The sequence below is a fragment of the Gymnodraco acuticeps genome, unplaced genomic scaffold (assembly GCF_902827175.1).
Source record: "Gymnodraco acuticeps unplaced genomic scaffold, fGymAcu1.1, whole genome shotgun sequence".
Lineage (NCBI taxonomy): Eukaryota > Metazoa > Chordata > Actinopteri > Perciformes > Bathydraconidae > Gymnodraco > Gymnodraco acuticeps.
In genome coordinates, this window is record NW_022991436.1 from 45,028 (window position 1) to 65,020 (window position 19,993).

The 19,993-nt window shown below is 41.9% G+C and overlaps 1 protein-coding gene across 3 annotated transcripts; it reads right to left on the reverse strand.

Annotated features, from left to right (window-relative positions):
• Nucleotides 1-1,869: 1,869 nt before the first annotated feature.
• Nucleotides 1,870-9,864, reverse strand: nr2f6a (nuclear receptor subfamily 2, group F, member 6a). 3 transcript variants are annotated; one of them, XM_034196274.1, is made up of 6 exons: nucleotides 9,307-9,864; nucleotides 8,019-8,771; nucleotides 6,209-6,303; nucleotides 4,544-4,881; nucleotides 4,102-4,348; nucleotides 1,870-3,057 (listed from the first exon to the last, which is right to left on the reverse strand). In XM_034196274.1, exons 2-6 carry the CDS (start codon nucleotides 8,285-8,287, stop codon nucleotides 2,783-2,785), a joined length of 1,224 nt encoding a protein of 407 aa, XP_034052165.1. In that variant the 5' UTR covers nucleotides 8,288-8,771; nucleotides 9,307-9,864; the 3' UTR covers nucleotides 1,870-2,782. The 3 variants fall into 3 exon arrangements, with proteins under 3 accessions (XP_034052165.1, XP_034052166.1, XP_034052164.1); XM_034196275.1 differs by having other exon boundaries at nucleotides 4,544-4,878; nucleotides 9,102-9,864; XM_034196273.1 differs by having other exon boundaries at nucleotides 9,102-9,864.
• Between the last annotated feature and the right edge of the window lie 10,129 nt (nucleotides 9,865-19,993).

The following is a 19,993-nucleotide window of genomic DNA, read 5'->3' on the forward strand; positions in this document are numbered from 1 at the left end:
TAAACAAATCAACAACTTTTATAAATACACTTCTACATTTAAGGTTCATGTCGCAGTGTTTATTTGGCATTCTTCATACAGATGTAATTACAACATTTTTTCAAATAGTTTGGAAAAAAAAAACATAACAAAAACACACATCGCCATCTTTCGATTATTTTAATAACGTTTCCACACACACAATTTAAAAAAACGTAAGAACTCAGTAACCCAAAGATAGGAAAACATTAATAGCATATTTAGCTTCTTTTTTTTCTATGACATGGATGTGTGAGTTGTTGCGTAAAAGAAAAGTCAAAATAACTTTCGAAAGGCCCGGCGGTAGATCAAGAAGCAGAGTTACATCCTTCTACTTCGTGTTTGAAAACACTAAATGCTGAAATGCCTTGTGTTTAGAGTTGGTTTTGTTTTTTCCTTTCAAATATTTTCCTCATGTAAACCCGCCTCTTTAAATACCAGCATGAGGTAAATCCCAGTGGACCAGCAGATCAGGACCCATCTTTTTTTAACTTAAGCATGATGTTTTGGCATTGAATATCCTCCAAGTGCAGTTTCTCCAACCCATTTCCACCTACAGTATTGTCTCACAGCATTCCCAACAGTATAGACCCACTCAGTTATATCAGCTGTAATGGCATGAAGATAAGCGTCTTTTTTGACATCTAAGCAGATGACGGAGGTATTTTCATGTAAATACATATAGAAAAAAAACATTTAGAAGTAAACAGTGAAAGCAATACTTACATGTTTAAATGAAACTTGAATTACATTATGTAAAAGAATAAAACAAGTCTCCACTTAGCAGAGATCCAAAACAACATTTCAACATGCAAAAAAAAACAAAGTTGGCTTCAATATATATATATATCTACATATCAACACATTTTGTCAGGGATCATTACCCCCAGAAACAGAATTGATCGACGTAAACTGGTGTTTTCATTAGTAGTGTTGGATATAAACTCTCACCACCAACTGTAACTAATAGGGCTGTCCCGAATACCATTTTTCGGGCTCCGGATAGTCGGTAGTAATCAGCAGCGAATATTCGGTCCACACGGGGGGGTGGTATTTCGGTATATTCACGGCATTCATTTTGTTATTCTACAGTATTGTTGTTTTATAGTTATTTGTTCAAGTATATAACCTATTTTGTGTTTATTCACAGCATTCATTTTGTTATTCTACAGTATTGTTGTTTTATAGTTATTTGTTCAAGTATATAACCTAATTTGTGTTCTTTGAAATTGAAAAGGATATTGCATTGTGTTTGTTACTTTCGTTGCAGTTGTATTATGTCTTAAGTGTAATTTGGCTTGGCTTTCTATTTTTTATGGACATGCTTTTATTTTGAAGGAGAGTTAGCCCTGTTGACAGGAAGTTGTTGTTGCTATGGAAACAACGTGACGGAGATTAACGGAGAAAAGTCATAATCTACATATAAAGACGGATAAAGTAAACGATAACGTTTATGGTTAAGTGTTAGCACCCCCCCGAAGAGGCACAAGCTCTTACGTTGATATTGGAGATTTCAATAAAAAACAAAAATGAATAAATTGAAACCCGAATAGTACTCCAATGAACGGATATTCGGGTACAGCCCTAATAACTCATTGATATATCTTCAGTTGTTTGTTTTAAAAGGACCCGAGTTGATGTCAGCCTGCTATTTCTCCAAAGAAACAAAAAAAAGCTTGATCCAAACATTGCTTGATAGCTGAATTCCCCCTGATTCAATGGGTCAAATCATGTTGTTTTTTTAAAGATACAAGACAAATGTTGGTGATGCTCACCCCAAATTCAGAATGAAAAACAAGGCAGTTGTCAAAAAGAAGGCGGTTTCTGGTGAACAACATTTACAGAGGTTTGTGTTTAGGAAATATCAGACTGAAGCATTCTGATGTCTAGTGAGGTATAAGTCCGCTCTCCTGTAACTGCGGCTTTATGACAGAAACAGTGATCCCTGTGAATGAGTTTAAATGCATTGTTCTGTTGATGGTCAGGCAGTCACAAGAGTCCGTTTATCTCTCTGCTTTGTGGACCAATTATTCTAATCAGAAGCCATCTCTGAGGATGAAATTATAGACTTTGGTGATTTTTCCTTGGTTTTGTTTTCTTTCTGGTTCCATATGATCCATTCCCTCCTCAGTGTTGAGCTAGAAGAGCTTTGCTTCAAAAACAAGCTCTTACTTTGTCCCATATTCAGTTCACCACAGTTCAATTAGATCCACTCTAATCATGTAATTGTAATGTTATCATTGTGGATAAAAAGGTCAATGTATCACAAAGGGTGAGCTGTGGAAAATGAGCCCAGTGTGGGGAAAATTGTTCTGCTGACGTTCAGCGGCGGGACCGTTTTGTCCTCTAGATTTTGTGTGTGTGTGTGTGTGTGGGGGGGGGGGGGGGGGGTCCTGCTGCCCTCTACATGAAACTGGAGTGTCTTTAGTCACTGTTGCATGTGGGTGGTGGCATGACTGGCCGTGGTGGCCATATCGGAGCCCAGCATGAAAAGCTGTTCGCTGCCCTGAGACCTGGCACCAGAGCGACTGGGCTGGCAACAAGACAGATCCTGGCTGGCACTGGCTCCTCTCTTTACTGGAGGCCGTGTGGAGACAGAGGGATCATTTCATGAGAGTGAATAGAGTGGTTACAGTACAGGTCATATGACGGCCAGCTGGCACTGCAGTTTGATAACCACACAGATGGATAGTGATGAGTCAGGAGGTTTCCTGTGGGTCTTTGTCGTCACTAATCCCAGACGGAGACCTCATCCGTAAGCGGGCTACTGTCCTGGGACATACGGCCAGCTGATGGAGCTTCCGGAGAGCTGCATGTCACGAATCAGCGTCTCGATGGGGGTCTTTCCTACCAGGCGCATGAAAAAGAGCTGCGAGATGAGGCTGGCTGGAACGGCGCGCAAGGCAGGGAGGCGCAGGAGCAGGCGTCCGAAGCGCTGAGGCTGACTCGGGTACTGCATCCTCTCGTACTCCGTCAGAGCTACCTGAGCCTTCTCCTGCAGAGACTCCACGTGGACCGGGTCTGTTAGACCACAGGCGTCTGAGGGGGAGGGAGAAGGAGGCCGTTATTTAATACTGTGGGCAGGTTACATAAAGAGTCGTGATGAGAAATCCAGGCAGATAATAATAATAATAATAATAATAATAAAATGCCCCCGAGGTGAACACATAAAATATAGTGCTCGGCATGTCTACCCTGTAAAAACAAGACATTAAAAACCTATATCACAGCTTTAAAAAAGGAATACAAGGATGGGGTCTTTAAAAAATATTTGAATGCTTTTGGATGAGGCAAACCCACAAGGCAAATTGTTTTAAAAGGAGGCCACTAAAACAAGTCTTAAAATGCAATGTGCTGTATAATGATCAGTGATGGCACTGAATTATGCAGCACATAGTGCGTTTTCATTAATAAGCCAGGAGATGGTGCCATTGTATCAATTCCCAGATGGAGGTTGCACATTTACCTGCAGCCCCACAGATATTTAGGCTGTATGTGACATTTTCAATTTTAAAATATACCGTTTTCCAAGACGCTTACTTTGTGTGTTTAGTTCCTATCCATAGTTATAAAGAGAGGCGCGATAAATATTTTGAAAATTAAGATAGTAACATAAGACAAACACAACATAATTCAGTTTGGCTACAATCCACTAATTTTAGCAGCATATTAAAAAGAAAAAAAACATCAATCAATCTACATCTACCTTTATGTATATATGTCTAATAATGATAAAGCATATACAATTAGATGGATGTGTAGTTATGGCTGTCATGGAATTAAGATCAGTTTACCATGTTTAGTTGTTGTTTAATTGATTAGCGTTTTCTTTGGCTCTGTGGGAGCTTTTTTTTAAGTGTGAAAAAGGTAGTCCCGGTGATGTCATCAGCATTATGTTGGCTGATGTCTGAATACGACTAATTTTAAAGTTGAACACTTTGTGCAGAGTTTAAAAGATGAATGAGAAACAACTTTATGGACAAGATTTAAACGCTGGAGTGCCACTTTAGAATGCCTGAGGTGGTTGGGCAGCACATTGTGTTACGATAACATCAGATGGAACAGAAGAGCAGCAACAATCACCTGGTGAAAACAGCGCGATGGCCTTGAGGCAACTGTACTCAGCCGAGTCCACCTGCAGCCGGGTCAGCTTGTCCACCTGGTCCTGGAACACCCTCACCTGGTCCATGAAGGACACGACGCGCTCCGCGGACATGGGCGAGGAGTGGAAGCCGGCTGCGGCCAACAAGGGGGCCATGTGTAGTGGCAGGGCCGACTGGGCCGCGTTGAGGATGAACAGCTCGCTCCAGCTCAGCCTCAGCAGAGCTACCTGTGGATTGGTGAGTGTGTTAATATGATTGACCTACACTGTCATCATCCATTTTTAATGTTCATTGTATTCATTGTATATTTATGTTTCCATGTAGACAACCTTTTCTCATGGAAACATACCAAAGAATAGCATCTGATAACCAGGGAATAACTGCAACATATCCAAACACAATTTAAAATCGAATCTGCTAACCTGATCTGACACAGGCAGCTCGGGAAAATAAGGGATGCTCCTGGCCCATTCCACAGTGCTGAAGAGTAGCCTTGCAGCCAGTTCACAGATGTTATCGATCCCCATGGCGTTATCCGGACCGGCCTGCTGGTTGTACTGGTGACCAAACCTACTGCTCGGGTACGGCTCAGCTCGCAGCAGCTGGGAAATGAGCTCCGACACCGGCTGACCTCCGCCACTCCCTCCGTTGTTGTTGTTGTTGTTGTAGAAGTCGCCACCTCCAAGGCCGCTGGCTCCACCTAAGGGGGTGATGGAGGGGCTGAGGCTCGGCTGCGGTGGGATCCGACCGCGTTGAACTGCTGTAGTTTAGTTGGGGTACAAAGGGGAGGAGAGGAAGGGTGGGGAGGAAACAAAGAGAGAAGAAAGAGAAGAGATGGAAGCAAAGGGAATGGGAAAAGGGCAGATAAAAAGAGACGGAAGATGAAGGCAAAGGGGAGGTATAGGAAGGGATTTGGAGAAGAAAACGGAGGGAAAGAAAACTTAAAACTGAGTTCAGCCAGCGGTAAATGTCAGATTATCAGAATACAGGCACAATCAAGTCTAGATTGATTCCTCAAGAAAAGCTTGAAAGTGAGGGGACACATTCTTGTGCTTGTCAGGTTTGATGAAGGTTATCTATGGAAATGAAACAAAGACTCCGAGACAAAAGATTACTCTCCATTCAAAATTCAAACCTCTGAAATATTTATTCTGGAGGGGAATTACAGCACGCTATTTCATTAACCATAATACACACAGATTTGATCCTGCCCTCCAAATCACCCTATGAGAAAGAACATCACTACAGACACATTGACTTCCAAAACAAAGCAGCAGGGCAGAATACTGGATAGAGTTAAGTTAATTTGTGCGTATTCATGCTGTAAGCATCTGTTCTGTCTAGGTGTCCTTGAGCAACAGACTCCAGCCTGAGGAATGCTCTGTAGCTGACCCTGACCTCTCTGTGGAGATAGTCAAGCAGAGGCAATCTCTCTGCAGGGAGCAATAATGAGTCTCATTAGCAAGCTTTACGATCTGTGAGTATTAGAGGGGGGAAACAATTGTTCTAAAAATCTAACGAACCAGGTCAAAACAACGTGATTGTTTTTTGTTTAAACATCGGCATGACGTTGAACAATACTTCAATCTGGGCTCTGCCACTTCGGTTGAAAACCCTGTATTGGATTTTGTCTGATTTAGCCAACAAGGCAGAGGGTTTGTGCAGCTTCACCCAGAGGCTTAAGGCTCTGGGAAGCAGGTGTCTTAGCACTGTATCCCTCTCAGTCACTCTTAAACAGGCACTAGATTAAGCCACTTAGCACATGGCATTGAGCTGACACGCATGGCTTCCTTTGCCATGATAGGGCCTAGACAGCCATGTGTGGCATTTTCCCTGCACTATGGAGCCCATGGAGCAGAAGAAACAAGATAACGTTGAAGGCAAATTTAACTATTATTTGTTATTGTCCTAAGAGCTGCTGATTGTAGTAATGGAATGTCTCTTTGATACTCTTCAGTAAAGGAAATATCAATTTTTTTATTTGCCATATTGCTCATGCGCAGTGGCAGTGTGTCCCACAGTGTCTCAAATAATTTCTTAAGGGATCAAAATGGATTGCGGATTTACAGATCAGGGTAGGCAGATACCTTCTTTGCGCATGCCAACACGGAAACATTTCTTCAGTCGACAGTACTGGCACTGGTTCCTGTGGTGCTGGTCAATCTGACACTCTCTGTTTGACCTGAGGACATAAACACATGATATTGTTGATTATTGCTTACCAACATAATAATTTAGTCTGATGACATGCAGACTGTGTGATCTGCTTTGTGGTTTTGTGACTTTACTGGTTTTCATGAAGATGATAAAAACTATCCAACCCTGATGGCAAAAGTACAATCAATCCATCCTTTACTGCTGCAAAGTGTATGTCAAACTTTTGAATGTACATCATATAAAAAACTGTCATATTGATTATATAATTGTCTATGCGATGATACAAAGACTTCCTTTTTAAAGTGCTCTCAAACATTAATATTGCATCAGATTTAGCCTACCACAAGGCCTCAGAGAATGTTGCTATGCTTAGAAAGCATGATGACTGTTTCATTCAGTGTTACTTCTTCCACATACAGTATTGTTCTTATCTGTAGTGTACAACATACTCTTTCATATTTACTCAGCTATAAAGTAGAGCAGAGACAATTGGTTGTGAACTCAATAAACAGAAAACACTGTCTGCTACTTTTTTGATAATCAGTTCATTGTTACAATAATTTTCAAGTGCAACATGCCAAATCTTCCGTGTAAAATCTTTCAAATTCTAGTTCTGATTTTGATTGTTTTGTTCACACCAAACAAGTATCATGAAATCACCAGCATGGGCTCCTAGAAATTGTAAATGGTATATTTTTTATAGAACATAAACCTAAATCAGAAATAGAGAGAGAAATACTAAAAGACTGAGATCTATATATTGGAAAAAGTAATTTGCAGTCCTTTAGTCAAGACAATATTGGCACTGAAATAGTTTGTCGACTTAAACATCTCACTGAGTCCGACCGCCTTTTCCATCTGATGTTTACCTTGTGGCATAAGGCATTGGAACTTACTTCCACTTGAGCTTAAAATGTGCAGACTTTTCAGACTATGTTATAATAGATAGATGTGTTGTAGAGATCATAGTAGTGGTGTTGCATATACATTAATGTTTTAACTGCCTGTTTGTTGTTTTCTGTTTACCTGCCCATGCATGGACTGGAGATGAACATTAGATATATCAGGCATAACATGTTATTCTTGATCTGAATAATTATAGCAAACAGTCCCAGGCTGTAGTTTCTCTCTTGAATTTGGATATTATGCAGAAACTCTATATATGGTTTGATGTACGGCATGCTTCACAAGCATTATACTTATATTATACTCTCAAACTAGGGATGCAATTACCAATAGTTCTGCCACAATTTACTCATTTATTGAGTAAATACAACTAGTTTTTAAATCAGACCATGAAAAATCACAAAGATATGTAGTTCATACAGGACAAACAGCAGGCACATTTGTGATGATGGAACCAGACAATGTGTGGCATGTTTGATTGAAAACTTAAATCCTTAGCAGAACAGAAATAGAACATAATATTGATAGTTTCAGTGCCATAGAGACACCTTTAAAAATGAAAATGCTAGGCTATATTTGTGGTTCCCTGTATATTCCTTTTATTTTTACATTTGCTTTATGCATAATAAAAGCACATGGTTAGCATTGTACCTACTAAATACTCAATTACATTAGAAAGACAACAGCCTCGTTGCTTATGGAAACCAAACAATGTATTGATAGTGTATAACAATGTATAGCTTAGCTTACATTGTACCTTTTAGCAACTTGTATAAAAAAAAAACACACGATACTATCAACAAACCAAACAAAACTACCCACAATGCCCCTCACCTGCATGTGTAGTTGAGATTCCTCCGCACGCTCCTCTTGAAGAAGCTCTTGCATCCCTCGCACGTGAACACGCCGTAGTGTTTCCCGCTGGACTTGTCCCCGCACACCACGCAGTCCACCACGCACGACTTGTCATCGTCCCCGGCCTCCATGTCGCTTCCTCCCGCCTGCGGAGAGCCGTCTTCGTCCTCCCCCCTCAGGTAACTCTTTTCCCCCAGCCCGTTCGTGCCCCCGTTGGGATCTCCCCAGCCCCCACTCACCATGGCCATCGCTTGGTTACCGAACCACGGAGGAAGAAAATGGGACAGACCGCCAAGATGTCTGGCTGCTGTCAAGGTAACATAAATATAAGAAAGTCCAGAGTGTGTCTCCCCTCACCTGAAATGGATCAGTGTTGCCTGCTTGTTTGTGCTCACCTTCGTTAATCAAGGTAATTAGAGCTTATATTGACAGAAGATAAAGAGTCCTCAGGCTTAACAAGCAGATGTCAATTAGAGACAAAATAGGCTACAGCATTGAGAGGGAGGGTGTCAGAAAAAAGAGCGGTTCGGTCTCCTCCCACTCCACTATGACCTGGAAACAGTCAGTGTGGCAACTTTTAGTTTTGCATGCCTGAGGATTTACATTCCCCCTATTCTTGTCTTCTTTCCTCCAGCTGTGTTGTTTTGGTCCTTTTCTTTACACCGATTCCTGAGATGGCTCAAAAGTAGCCTGCTCGATCGCTGCCTGGTCAAACGGTCTCATCCAAGGAACCTTTCCACAGGAAACAATGAATCAAACATACAGTGCACATTCCACTAAAAGAGAGCAAAGGCTGAAAAGATATTCAAGCAAATTACATGGGGGAAATCTGCCCTAGCACACCGCTGCACTCCCAGCTCTGTCTCTGTAGCAACAGTAATGGCTGAAAAAGGACCTTGGTGTAGCTCGCCTTAGCACATGCCTGGAGAGGCTTTGACCACCCCTTTTAAAGCACCCCATACACCAAATGTTATCCCTGCTTGCGCCAGTTATTCCTCATATAAGGTTGCTGTCTACCAAAAGATTGCCTCTAAATCCTTGTAGAAATAATGTCAAGCTTACCTGGACGTATATGTGGCTTTCCTTCCTTCAAATTAAATCCTTTTTCTTGCCCTAGATCTTCCTCCCATTCAGCGAGCCTGAGAGCGCAGACACAGCTCTCCTATTCTGCTGTAATCCCCTCAGCGGCAGCAGCATTGTGACCCACAATGAAGTCATTCCTCATCAAGCAAAAACAAGTTGATGTCCTCACAACAACATCACTCACATGTGGCCGTGGTTCAGCTGCAGCAGACTGCGCTCACCTCCTAAATACACGAGTATAGATCCTCAACACAAGGAAGTGATCTGTCTCTTCCCTGCTTGTTGTAGCACGGCTGCTCGGTTGTGACAATGTCCTCCGTGCTGCTTCTTTCCCCAAAACAAAATAAAAAAGCAGCAGAACGTCCTTGTGCTCAGCCCTCCATAGTTCCTGTGGTCGCTCTCCAGGCACTCATGCGGACTTCTCTCTCACAGCCTTTTGTCAGTGCTTGCCCACCAGGAACTAATGACTTGCGGCCTAGCCCTCTGTGTGCTCCTCTTTCGTCCGTGTGTGTGTGTGAAGCCTTTGCCTATGGCTCAGGCAAAACAGGAGGTGGGGGTGGAAGGGGACGTGTGCTGCTCTCCCCCCCTCTTTCTCTCAGGCTTCAGAGTCCACAAATGAAATTATGATTGAAGAAAATGGCCACAGCCGGAGAAAGGCTGGATTTTTTTTTTTTTTTTTTCTGGGTTTTTTCTTCTTCTTCCTCGCCCCTCTTTCCCCTTGTCTGTTTTCATCCAACCTATTTGTGTGTGTTGAGAGAGAGATCAAGCAAGGGAGGGAGAGTATGTGCAGAGGGGGAGGGGGCCGTCTCTCTGTGTGTGTGTGTATGTGTGTGTGTGCTCCCAGGGATTTGACACTGCTATTCAAGCCCTGCGGTTTCCATGGTGCTGGCTGCCTTATATGGCTATTGGAGTCAAAGAGCAAAGAGAGTGGGCTGTGTGGGGCAACACACACACACACACACACACACACACACACACACACACACACACACACACACACACACACACACACACACACACACACACAGGAAGGATGTGGAGGATCTCTCTCCTCGGAGATGCAGAGAGCATGACCCCTTGGCCTCAAAAAACACCCCGACAATACCAGATTACCCTAAAGCCTCGCTGCAAATACAAGCAAGCCGAGCTGCTGCCTGCCCTTTGTCTTTCAGAAAGCAATCAAATGTCAGGGTGAAAGTTTCCACATTGCCATACATGATGTAAAAAGCCGTGCAAAGAAACAGAGAGATGAACTTTATTTCTCAAAGGGAGGATATATCTTTCAAACTCGAATAGCACACTTTGATCTGGCGAATGTGTGAGCAGCCCGCTCGAGATCAGCTTATTGTCTTGGAAATAAAGGTCATCGTTTTGTGGTCATTGCTCATTTGCTCAAGGCCCTCTGTCTGTGGGCTTTGTGGAGCACGCAGTGATTTGTGTTTGAGGTTACCCGGAGAGGTCAAACAGACTTTCACACCCTGCCACGCTAAAAGCCCAGGGTCAAATGCAGATAAAGGGGAGGGGGGGACGCACAGCAGCCCTGGATAAGAGCTTTAAAAGATAAGTGATGAATCTGCTTGTAAATGTGCAGCTCTTCGGGGGTTTGGGGGGGATGGCAGACGTAGATAGGGCGAGATGAAAGTCCTCTGAGACATTCACTATATGCAACTTGTTGTCTTATCTGCAGAGCGTTTACAGACATTTTAAAGGCATTCTTTTCCCCCTCAAACACTTTTACGGCATTCCTAAATCTAAACCCGGCTTTACCCCCTGGAGAACAGAAATGTGTGTGTGTGTGTGTGTGTGCGACAGAGAAGCATTGTGCAGCTAATGGGTCATCAGAGGTGTGTGTGTGTGTGCGTGAATTTGAATGGAAGTCCCTTTAATTAGGCCGCTGTGCCTGCTTATTGTCACTTCTTGTGTTGGGAAAGATTAGGCTTGTCAAATAAAGGCTGCTTGTAAAGAACTGTGTGTCTGTGTGTGAGAAGATCAGATACCCACCGAGCTGTTAATCAATAGTTTTGTTCCATTAAAAAAAAACTCACATTTGAGTTGAATTGTACTCTTTATTGCTTATATTATTGTTTATTTAACTCTGTTTTGACGATTTTGATAAAATACTCAAAATTACAGATAGTGGATCTGCAATTTTGAATATTTTATCACATCTCTTAGTTTCATTTCAGTCACGTTTATCTGTAAAACAAATGGTCCACATTGACATTTATTTAATAATAAAGCACGTTTTATACACCAAGTGCAGCTTGAAGTGCTTTAACAATAAGGCACACATCACAAATACAAATTCACTTCAGGTCAAACGTTACAACCTTTTTGCACACGTGCAACATAAAAAACAAATACATTTAAGGGGCACAAGGAGGTAAAAGGTATGATAATAAAATAAATAATGATCTCTGTAAAATAAGGAAGACGTAAGAGAAAACAAATTAATAAATCAAATTGAATATTAAAACTTTTAAAAAAAATAGTTGTAACTATAATAATACAAATAACCATTTTAAAAGGGGATGTTGCTAATACATCTACAACATAAATAATTAAAAAATCTATTAAACTTATAAAATAAACCAATATATAAATAATAAAGATTAAAAAGGGATTTCTAATAAAAGCTAATCTAAAGAAAGGATTCTCCATCTGTCGATTTCAGCTGCTTTTAGATAATTTTCTACCCAGCAACTAAAGGTTTGCCTAATCTTGTCTTAACTCTGCTTCAGTGCTCCTGTGGATTTCAGCCCCAGGATACTGCACTGCTTCTGTGTCGACATTAAGCTTCACCTTACCGAAATACAGAAGAATCAGAAATAATTTATTAGTCCAACATTGGGGAATTGTACATTATAAAGAGACAGATAAAAGGCAAACAAGTAGGTAGTTCAGTAATTGACATTACAATAGCATTTGAAAAGAGTATTTCACATATGAAGGAAAAGTAGACAGATTCAAAAAAGATGCTGCACATCATTTCCACTTCAGTGTGTGTCCGTCTGTCGGAGAGATATCACTTGGGGCAGGAGTGACGAGACCTTTGAACTGACAGTCAGGAATGTGGTTGCTCCCAGCGATGGCATCCAGAAATGCAAGAATGCAAAAAAAGATGTCTACCAAGCTGGCAGCCTATCAGATAACGCACATAGACGTAGCTGACACTGAGCAGCACAGTGGTAAAATAGCTACTTGGATTTAATAAAAACTCTCAAACTTATTAAATGGTCAGGTATAACCTAAATCATAAACTCTAATTGACATTGTGTGCAATGCCCAATGTGGCCACTAGTACAACAAATTGGCTCAGTGGACGACACTGCCATAACAATCTTAAATGACACATACACTATACAGACAAAAGTATTGGGCGACCTACACATTATGACATCCCATTCCAAATTCTTAGGTATTAATATGAAGTTGGTCCCCCCTTTGCTGCCCTCTCAACCTTCCACTCTTCTGGGAAGGCTTTCTACAAGATTTTGGAGTGTGTCTGTGGGAATCTTTGCCCATTCATCCAGAAGAGCATTTGTAAGGTCAGATACTGATATTGGACGAGAAGGCCTGGCTCGCAATCTCCGTTCTAGTTCATCCCAAAGGTGTTTAATGGGGTTGAGGTCAGGGCTCTGCGGGCCAGTCAAGTTCTTCCACACCAAACTCACCCAACCATGCCTTTATGGACCTTGCTTTGTGCACTGGGGCACAGTCATGCTGGAACAGAAGAAGAATAATTTCCCCACTCACTCTGTTGTGTTTACACACATAGGGGAGGATATACATGCACAAACACAGAGGATACACACACAACCACATGCAGATAGGAGAGGTGGCAGAGCAGAGAGGCTGCCCGGCGCCAAGGGAGCAGTTTCGAGGTTAGGTGCCTTGCTCAAGGGCACCTCGGCAGTGGCCTTGGCGGTGAACTGGCACCTCTCCAGCTACCAGCTCACTCCATCTTTTTTTGGTCCGATCGGGATGTAAACCGGCGACCCTTCGGTTCCAAGACCAAGTCCCTACAGACTGAGCCACTGCCGCCTCGAAAGGGCCTTCCCCAAACTGTCTCCACAAAGTTGGAAGCCTAGAATTGTCTAAAATGACTTGGTAAGATGAAGCATTAAGAAACCCCTTCACTGGGACTAAGGGCACTAGGCCGACTCCAGAAAAACAACCCATAGCATTATCCCTCCTCCACCAAACTTTACAATGTAGTCAGGCAGGTAATGTTCTCCTGGCATTCGCCAAACCAGACTGGTCCATCAGAGGACAGATAGAGAAGTGTGATTGGTCACTCCACAGAACATGTTTCCACTGCTCCAGAGTCCAGTGGCTTTACACCACCCCATCCGATGCTTGGCATTGTGCTCGGTGATGTAAGGCCTGCATGCAGCTGCTCGGCCATGAAAACCCATGCTATGAAGCTCCCGGCACACAGTTTTGGTGCTGATATTAATGCCATGGCTAGGTGTTTGATTTTATACACCTGTGGCAATGGGACTGAAACACCTGAAGTCAATGATTAAGATATTTGTCTATATAGTGTATGTATATCCTCGCTAAAAAAACAAACTCATATCAGACATAAATAGTTGTTAAATGAAAAACTATATCCATTTATTTGACATCTGATTACGATATAAAACTACATTAAATGTAAGTAACCTCAGAAGATTGTCCATGTAAACAGGTTTAGTGTGCATTGTATTATACCCACTGACCATCAAATGGTATGAAAGACAAATAGTGTCTGCTTAAGGCTATTTATCTGAGGGTATCTCTTATCCGAAATAAACGTAGCTTGTCCAACCTGACCACAAAAATGCAACTTCAGTTCCTGCTACAATGACCTGCTCTGTTGGGTCCTTGAATTTGAAGGAATTGGGCGTGCAGATTCCTTGAATTATATATTGAAGAAAGTGTGGGAACCCTGTATTCATACATTCTGTGCTTAAATGATAACATATTTTTAACTGAATATCTTCTGATCACACAAAGGAAAACCCAAAATAAGTCAATCTGTTTTTAACCCTTAAAACTAATATCAACAGAAAAGTCAAAGTCAAACACTATCATTCAGAATCACCTTTATATACGCTATATCCTTTATAGTTTTAAAATTGTAGTTTCATGCAAAAGCCCAATCCTGCTTTCATAAAGGTAATACTATTGAGCTTTGTTTTGAAGAGATGTTGATTAAAACCTTATTGACATTTTTGTTAGATTAAAGTTAATCTTTTTTTGCAGCTTTTACTGCTAGAATCTGAAGTTGAACAGGATATATTACATTACATGTCATTTGTTAGACGCTTTTATCCAAAGCGACTTACATACATTCAGTACTGTGGACAATCCCCACAGGAGCAATTTGTATATATATATATATATATATATATATTGCCTGACTCTTGTATAAGACTGCAATAGTTTTTTCTAGATGTACCCAACAAAAACTGTCAACTGCAGGCATGTAAAAGGCAAGGCAAGTTGATTTATATAGCACTTTTCAAGGCAATTCAAAGTGCTTTACAAAAAATGAAAGACATTAAGAAAATGGCATTTAAAATCAGTCATTAAAAAGAAAAGATAATAAAATAAACATTAAAAGAAAAAATACATGGATAAAAGTTACAGTGCAGTCTAAGATGTGAATAGTTCAATTAAAAGCAGTGGCAAAAAGAAAAGTCTTCAGCCTGGATTTAAAAGTAGTGAGAGTTGCAGCGGACCTGCAGGTTTCTGGGAGTTTGTTCCAGATATTTGGAGCATAATAACTGAACGCTGCTTTACCGTGTTTAGTTCTGACTCTGGGGACAGAAAGCTGACCAGTCCCTGAAGACCTGAGAGATCTGGATGGTTCATAATTTAGCAGTAGATAAGTAATATATTCTAGGGGGCCTAAACCATTCAAAGCTTTATAAACCAGCAACAGTATTTTTTAAATCTATTCTTTGACACACAGGAAGCCAGTGTAAAGACTTCAGCCTAGGAGTGATGTGATCCATTTTCTTAGTGTTATGCCCCGGCCACACGAGGACAAAAACGGCCGTTTGCGTTACTGTTTAGTGTCATATAGACCATTCGGCCACACGAGGACGACCGCATACGGCACTAAACGACTGAGGAAACGATAACGGGTCCCAAGGTGGATAGAACGACATACGCAATGCTCTGGGGGGTCAAACAGCTCCGTGTGTGCGCCCTATACGATCATTAGCAGTAGATAAGTAATATATTCTAGGGGGCCTAAACCATTCAAAGCTTTATAAACCAGCAGCAGTATTTTTTAAATCTATTATTTGACACACAGGAAGCCAGTGTAAAGACTTCAGCCTAGGAGTGATGTGATCCATTTTCTTAGTGTTATGCCCCGGCCACACGAGGACAAAAACGGCCGTTTGCGTTACTGTTTAGTGTCATATAGACCATTCGGCCACACGAGGACGACCGCATACGGCACTAAACGACTGAGGAAACGATAACGGGTCCCAAGGTGGATAGAACGACATACGCAACGCTCTGGGGGGTCAAACAGCTCCGTGTGTGCGCCCTATACGATCATTTTCTGATAATGATTGCGCAATAGCCCCGCCTCTCCCCACCTCTGCTGCTCACCTCCGCGTACCCCGCGCCATTGCTGATGTGTTTCGCCACCAACAACAACAACAATGGCGGATCGCAGAGTTGCTATCGTGCTCCGGACGCTACTGACCATGCTACAGTTCTTTGTGCAACATCTACAGCAGACTTACACATCCGGGGGGGATCTTACTCGCTGCTTTTGTGGATATGTACTGCAGCTTCAGCGATCATTTTCTGATAATGATTGCGCAATAGCCCCGCCTCTCCCCACCTCTGCTGCTCACCCCCGCGTCAAAGTAAACTGCACTGAATTCAGATTATGTATCTTTCTCTCGATATGGACATAAACGCGAGTGAAGTCTAATCTGACAGGACGGAGACACCTCTCAAACTACCTAAACTAGTTATAAATATGTTTATTTTTACTGTCGGCCGGGTCACTCATTACTGGATCAGCTGCTGCATGAGACACTGACGCTGTCCAAAGAGAGGGTGGAAAAAGAGAGGCTCCGTGTATTTTTATTATTATATTATATAGAGTCATTATTCATTTGTTTTAAAGCTCAATAAATAACAAAGAAGACCTTTGACCGGCACTTTTATAATTTTGTCGGAAGATTTAAACTTTAATACACGTTGACTGGCGAAAAACTCTGCCCGGTTCCCTCGGCCCCCACCGCGGAGAATAAACAGAAGGGCAACCATGACAACCATGCTTCTTCGCTGCTTTTGTGGAGGAAGTTACAGCGCCACGTACAGGCTCCTGCATATGTACTGCAGCTTCTCCAGCGGTTGGAGCTAAACGGAGCGGTCTCGTGTGGGCAGTAGGGATGTGCATCTCCATCACTGAGGCCGATGCGATGCGCATCTCGATACGTTGCCACGATACGATACATTAACGATACATTTGAAACACCAGGCGATGCGATACGATACGATTCACCCCTGTTGCGATACAGTTCGATACGATTTGATTCAACATTATGCGATTCGGTGCGATACGATGCGATTCAACACGATGCAAAAATAATGATACTTCAATTTGGTACGACAGAGGATTTTTGTTTTATTCCTTATATGCAGCAAATCATACATTAACAAAAAAGTGCTTTACATATTTGGTACTGCACATCCCATCATGCCGTTTATTTTTTTACCTTTAAAAGCTCTCCAGAGTACAATTGTATAACACCTCACAGTTAAACAATGTAAGGATGCATTGCTCATGATTAACAATGTGCAAATAACAGCTACCATAGAGCAATGCCCATACAGCTGCCAGCCTGATGTGCTTAACACTCATTCATAGGCTAACTCACCAGTGAGCAGAAAGCGGTGGGTTCTATATGAACAATAAATAATACAAATGACCTTTCACAAACAGGTATTTCATAATTGCTTACAGTGAGGAATACATTTAAATTATTATTGGCCGTCACAGGCTGCTGTAAACTAAACACCACTCTCTCTGACAGAACACCTCACTGAGGGATTTAACTCATATGTCTAACTTTGAGGTTTCTCTTTTCAGCCGCAGACCCCATGTCGACTCTTTATGTGCGTCGCTAAGTTCCTCGTACTACTTGTGTACTTTAAATCGGCTCGGCATCGTTAACAATTTGCGAGCGATTTTTCAAGTTGACCGTCTGTGCCGCGCACATATACCATCAGGACGTTACTGATGGGGTGCGGCTGCGGAGTGATACTGTGTGTATGCAAGCCCGCATCTAGGACGGATCTATGTATCATGGCTGTAGACCTGTTAAGTAATAAAGATACCTCATACAAAAGTCTACGGATACCTTATTACTCTCCTTGACCTGCGGTCAACTATATAGCCTAGCATAAAGGACTATTACACCGTCTTTCTTGAACAATCCGAAGTGTTACCAAACGTTTGATTTGTAGGTATTTTTCGGTGCGCTGTGTTTCTCTTTCTCCTCGACTTCCGTGTGTGTTGATAACTGAGACTCTCGGCCTCCGTAGTGGCGAAGCAAATATCAAAGATCGTCTCTGCTGAGCATTGACAAGATTAGGGGATTTTATATGAATGAATCGGTTTTTTACCGATGCAAAGACGCTATGCAATCGATGCATCGCGAGTTCAACCCGGTTCAACCCAAACTGTAGCCGATGTGCACTCTTTCAACCGGTGCACTCGCATCTTGAACGTTTATGCCGGTGCACCGATGCGAATCGGTGAATCTTAACATCTCTAGTGGGCAGACACTATCCGGATAACTATTGCGTGTGGACGGAAGCTTGTTTGCGTTTGCGTTAATCCTATGCGTTTAGCCGTTTTCGTCCTTGTGTGGCCGGGGTCTGAATCAGCTGCAGCTTCCTAATAGATTTTTTAGTGAGACCTGTGAAGACACAATTACAGTAGTCCAGTCTACTGAAGATAAAAGCATGGACAAGTTTTTCCAAATCCTGCTGTGACATTAGTCTTTTAATCCTAGATATATTCTTTAGGTGAAAAGCCTTCAAACAACAAGGAAGCAGTTATACAGCACATGGTCGAACCCCTGATCAACCCACCATTAGTTAAAATGAAACTCTAAAAACGTATACTGTACTTTGACTCTAAAACTAAATAATTGAATTTGGTTGGGTTTCTGCTATTTTAATCTCAATCCACACACTTAAATTAATTCTAAGTCACTTCTATTGGTGGTTTTGTGCACTGCCCATGTTTTGTGTCCTTGTCAGAAAGTTTGAACATTCGGCTATGTGATGTGGTGTTGGTGGTGTGAAATACTGTGGCGCAGATATCATTTAAGCTTTCTTTTAAACCTCTGTCAAGCAGCTGTTTTTCAATGGATAACATTAAAGTCTTAAAAGGCCTTTTGGTCTTTTTGGCCTTTTAGATAATAACATCCATACCCTTTATTCTGAAATTGGCCAACCATTCATTTGACATTTCTAACTTCACACCTTAAGCAAATTTATAATCTAAGTGGATACACCTTTTTAGTATATTTAATCTAAATTTCTAAACAATTAGAAATACATATATATTTTTTATCTGTCAGTGGTTGAAAGTGAAGCAGGTTCTGAGTATTGTAGATAACTACAAACCATTAAACGGTTCTGTTCTGTTTCAATGTATGCCATGCAAACCTATTAACCTTGTAATAATGATTAGACATCCTATCACTTGCATTTCCGGTCAAATGTAAAATGCACTTTAGTTAAGTTTGGCTTTAAATTCCCAGACTTCTTTTGAAGTTACGATTACAAGATGGGTAATTAAAACTCACCCTTTGGCATTCCTCTGCAAGCCCAAACATGACTTACACAGCTATTGATTCAGTTAACATTTCAACTATTCAAGTTAACCTTTAAGGTCTGTAACAGAGGACCATCCCATAACAAATACAACCCCCCACCCGACACCCCCCAAGTGTCTAAAGTCAGACCAGCCCTCTCCCTGAGGCATCCCCAGCGACCACTGTAATTCGACCTCAGGGTGTTAGTGTGTGCTCTCAACCGCATCAGCATATGGAAAATAGGTATTTACTTAAAGTAATCTTGAGGCTCCCTTCTCGCGCCGACTGCGTTTTTCACCACGCTCTGATGGCTGTCAAAGGTTTAGACTTGCAGTGACAGCTTCACCCTGCGACCAGAGTGACCTGTGACCTCTGAGGAATGGACAAGCCTGGAAACAAAAACACAGGCCTTTTGTGCGGGTCAAGGGAAAACATCTGCTGAGCTGAGAACAAGGGGAGAAGAGGGGGATTAACTCTCGGAGATTCATCATTCTGTCTTTTCAGCCACCTCTGATGGTGACGGGAGCATGCAGAAAGCCACTGTACATCACATCATTACGACACAAATCTCCCTTGCTTTACCCCTTAATGCCCCTGCTGCCTCTTGGCTGAGTAGAGAGTCTTTTCTTTTTTTTTAAAAGCTGATAAATACAATATGAGGGAGAATGTCTTTGATGCGAATGCTGAAGTCTTTCTTATCACACCACCACAGGAGCCACTGGTCACAGCCAGCCTTTCTTTTTAAGATTTGAGCCTAATAAATGATCTGAGAGGATTGCACATCAGTGTCTACTGAGAAGTTCATTTGAGCAATTCTGCCTTTGATATCCTCATGCATTGTCATGATAAATGAGCGTCTGCATTTTGAACCCCACTGAAACCTTACAGTATCATTTTAATCCTCCAGTGGGTTGTAGTCCACAGACAACAAAAGAAAGCATTTCCACGCTCTCTCTACTTAACCCAAACTCTGCATGCAGCTATTTAGCACCATATTGTTTATTTGTCTTTATTCTGTCT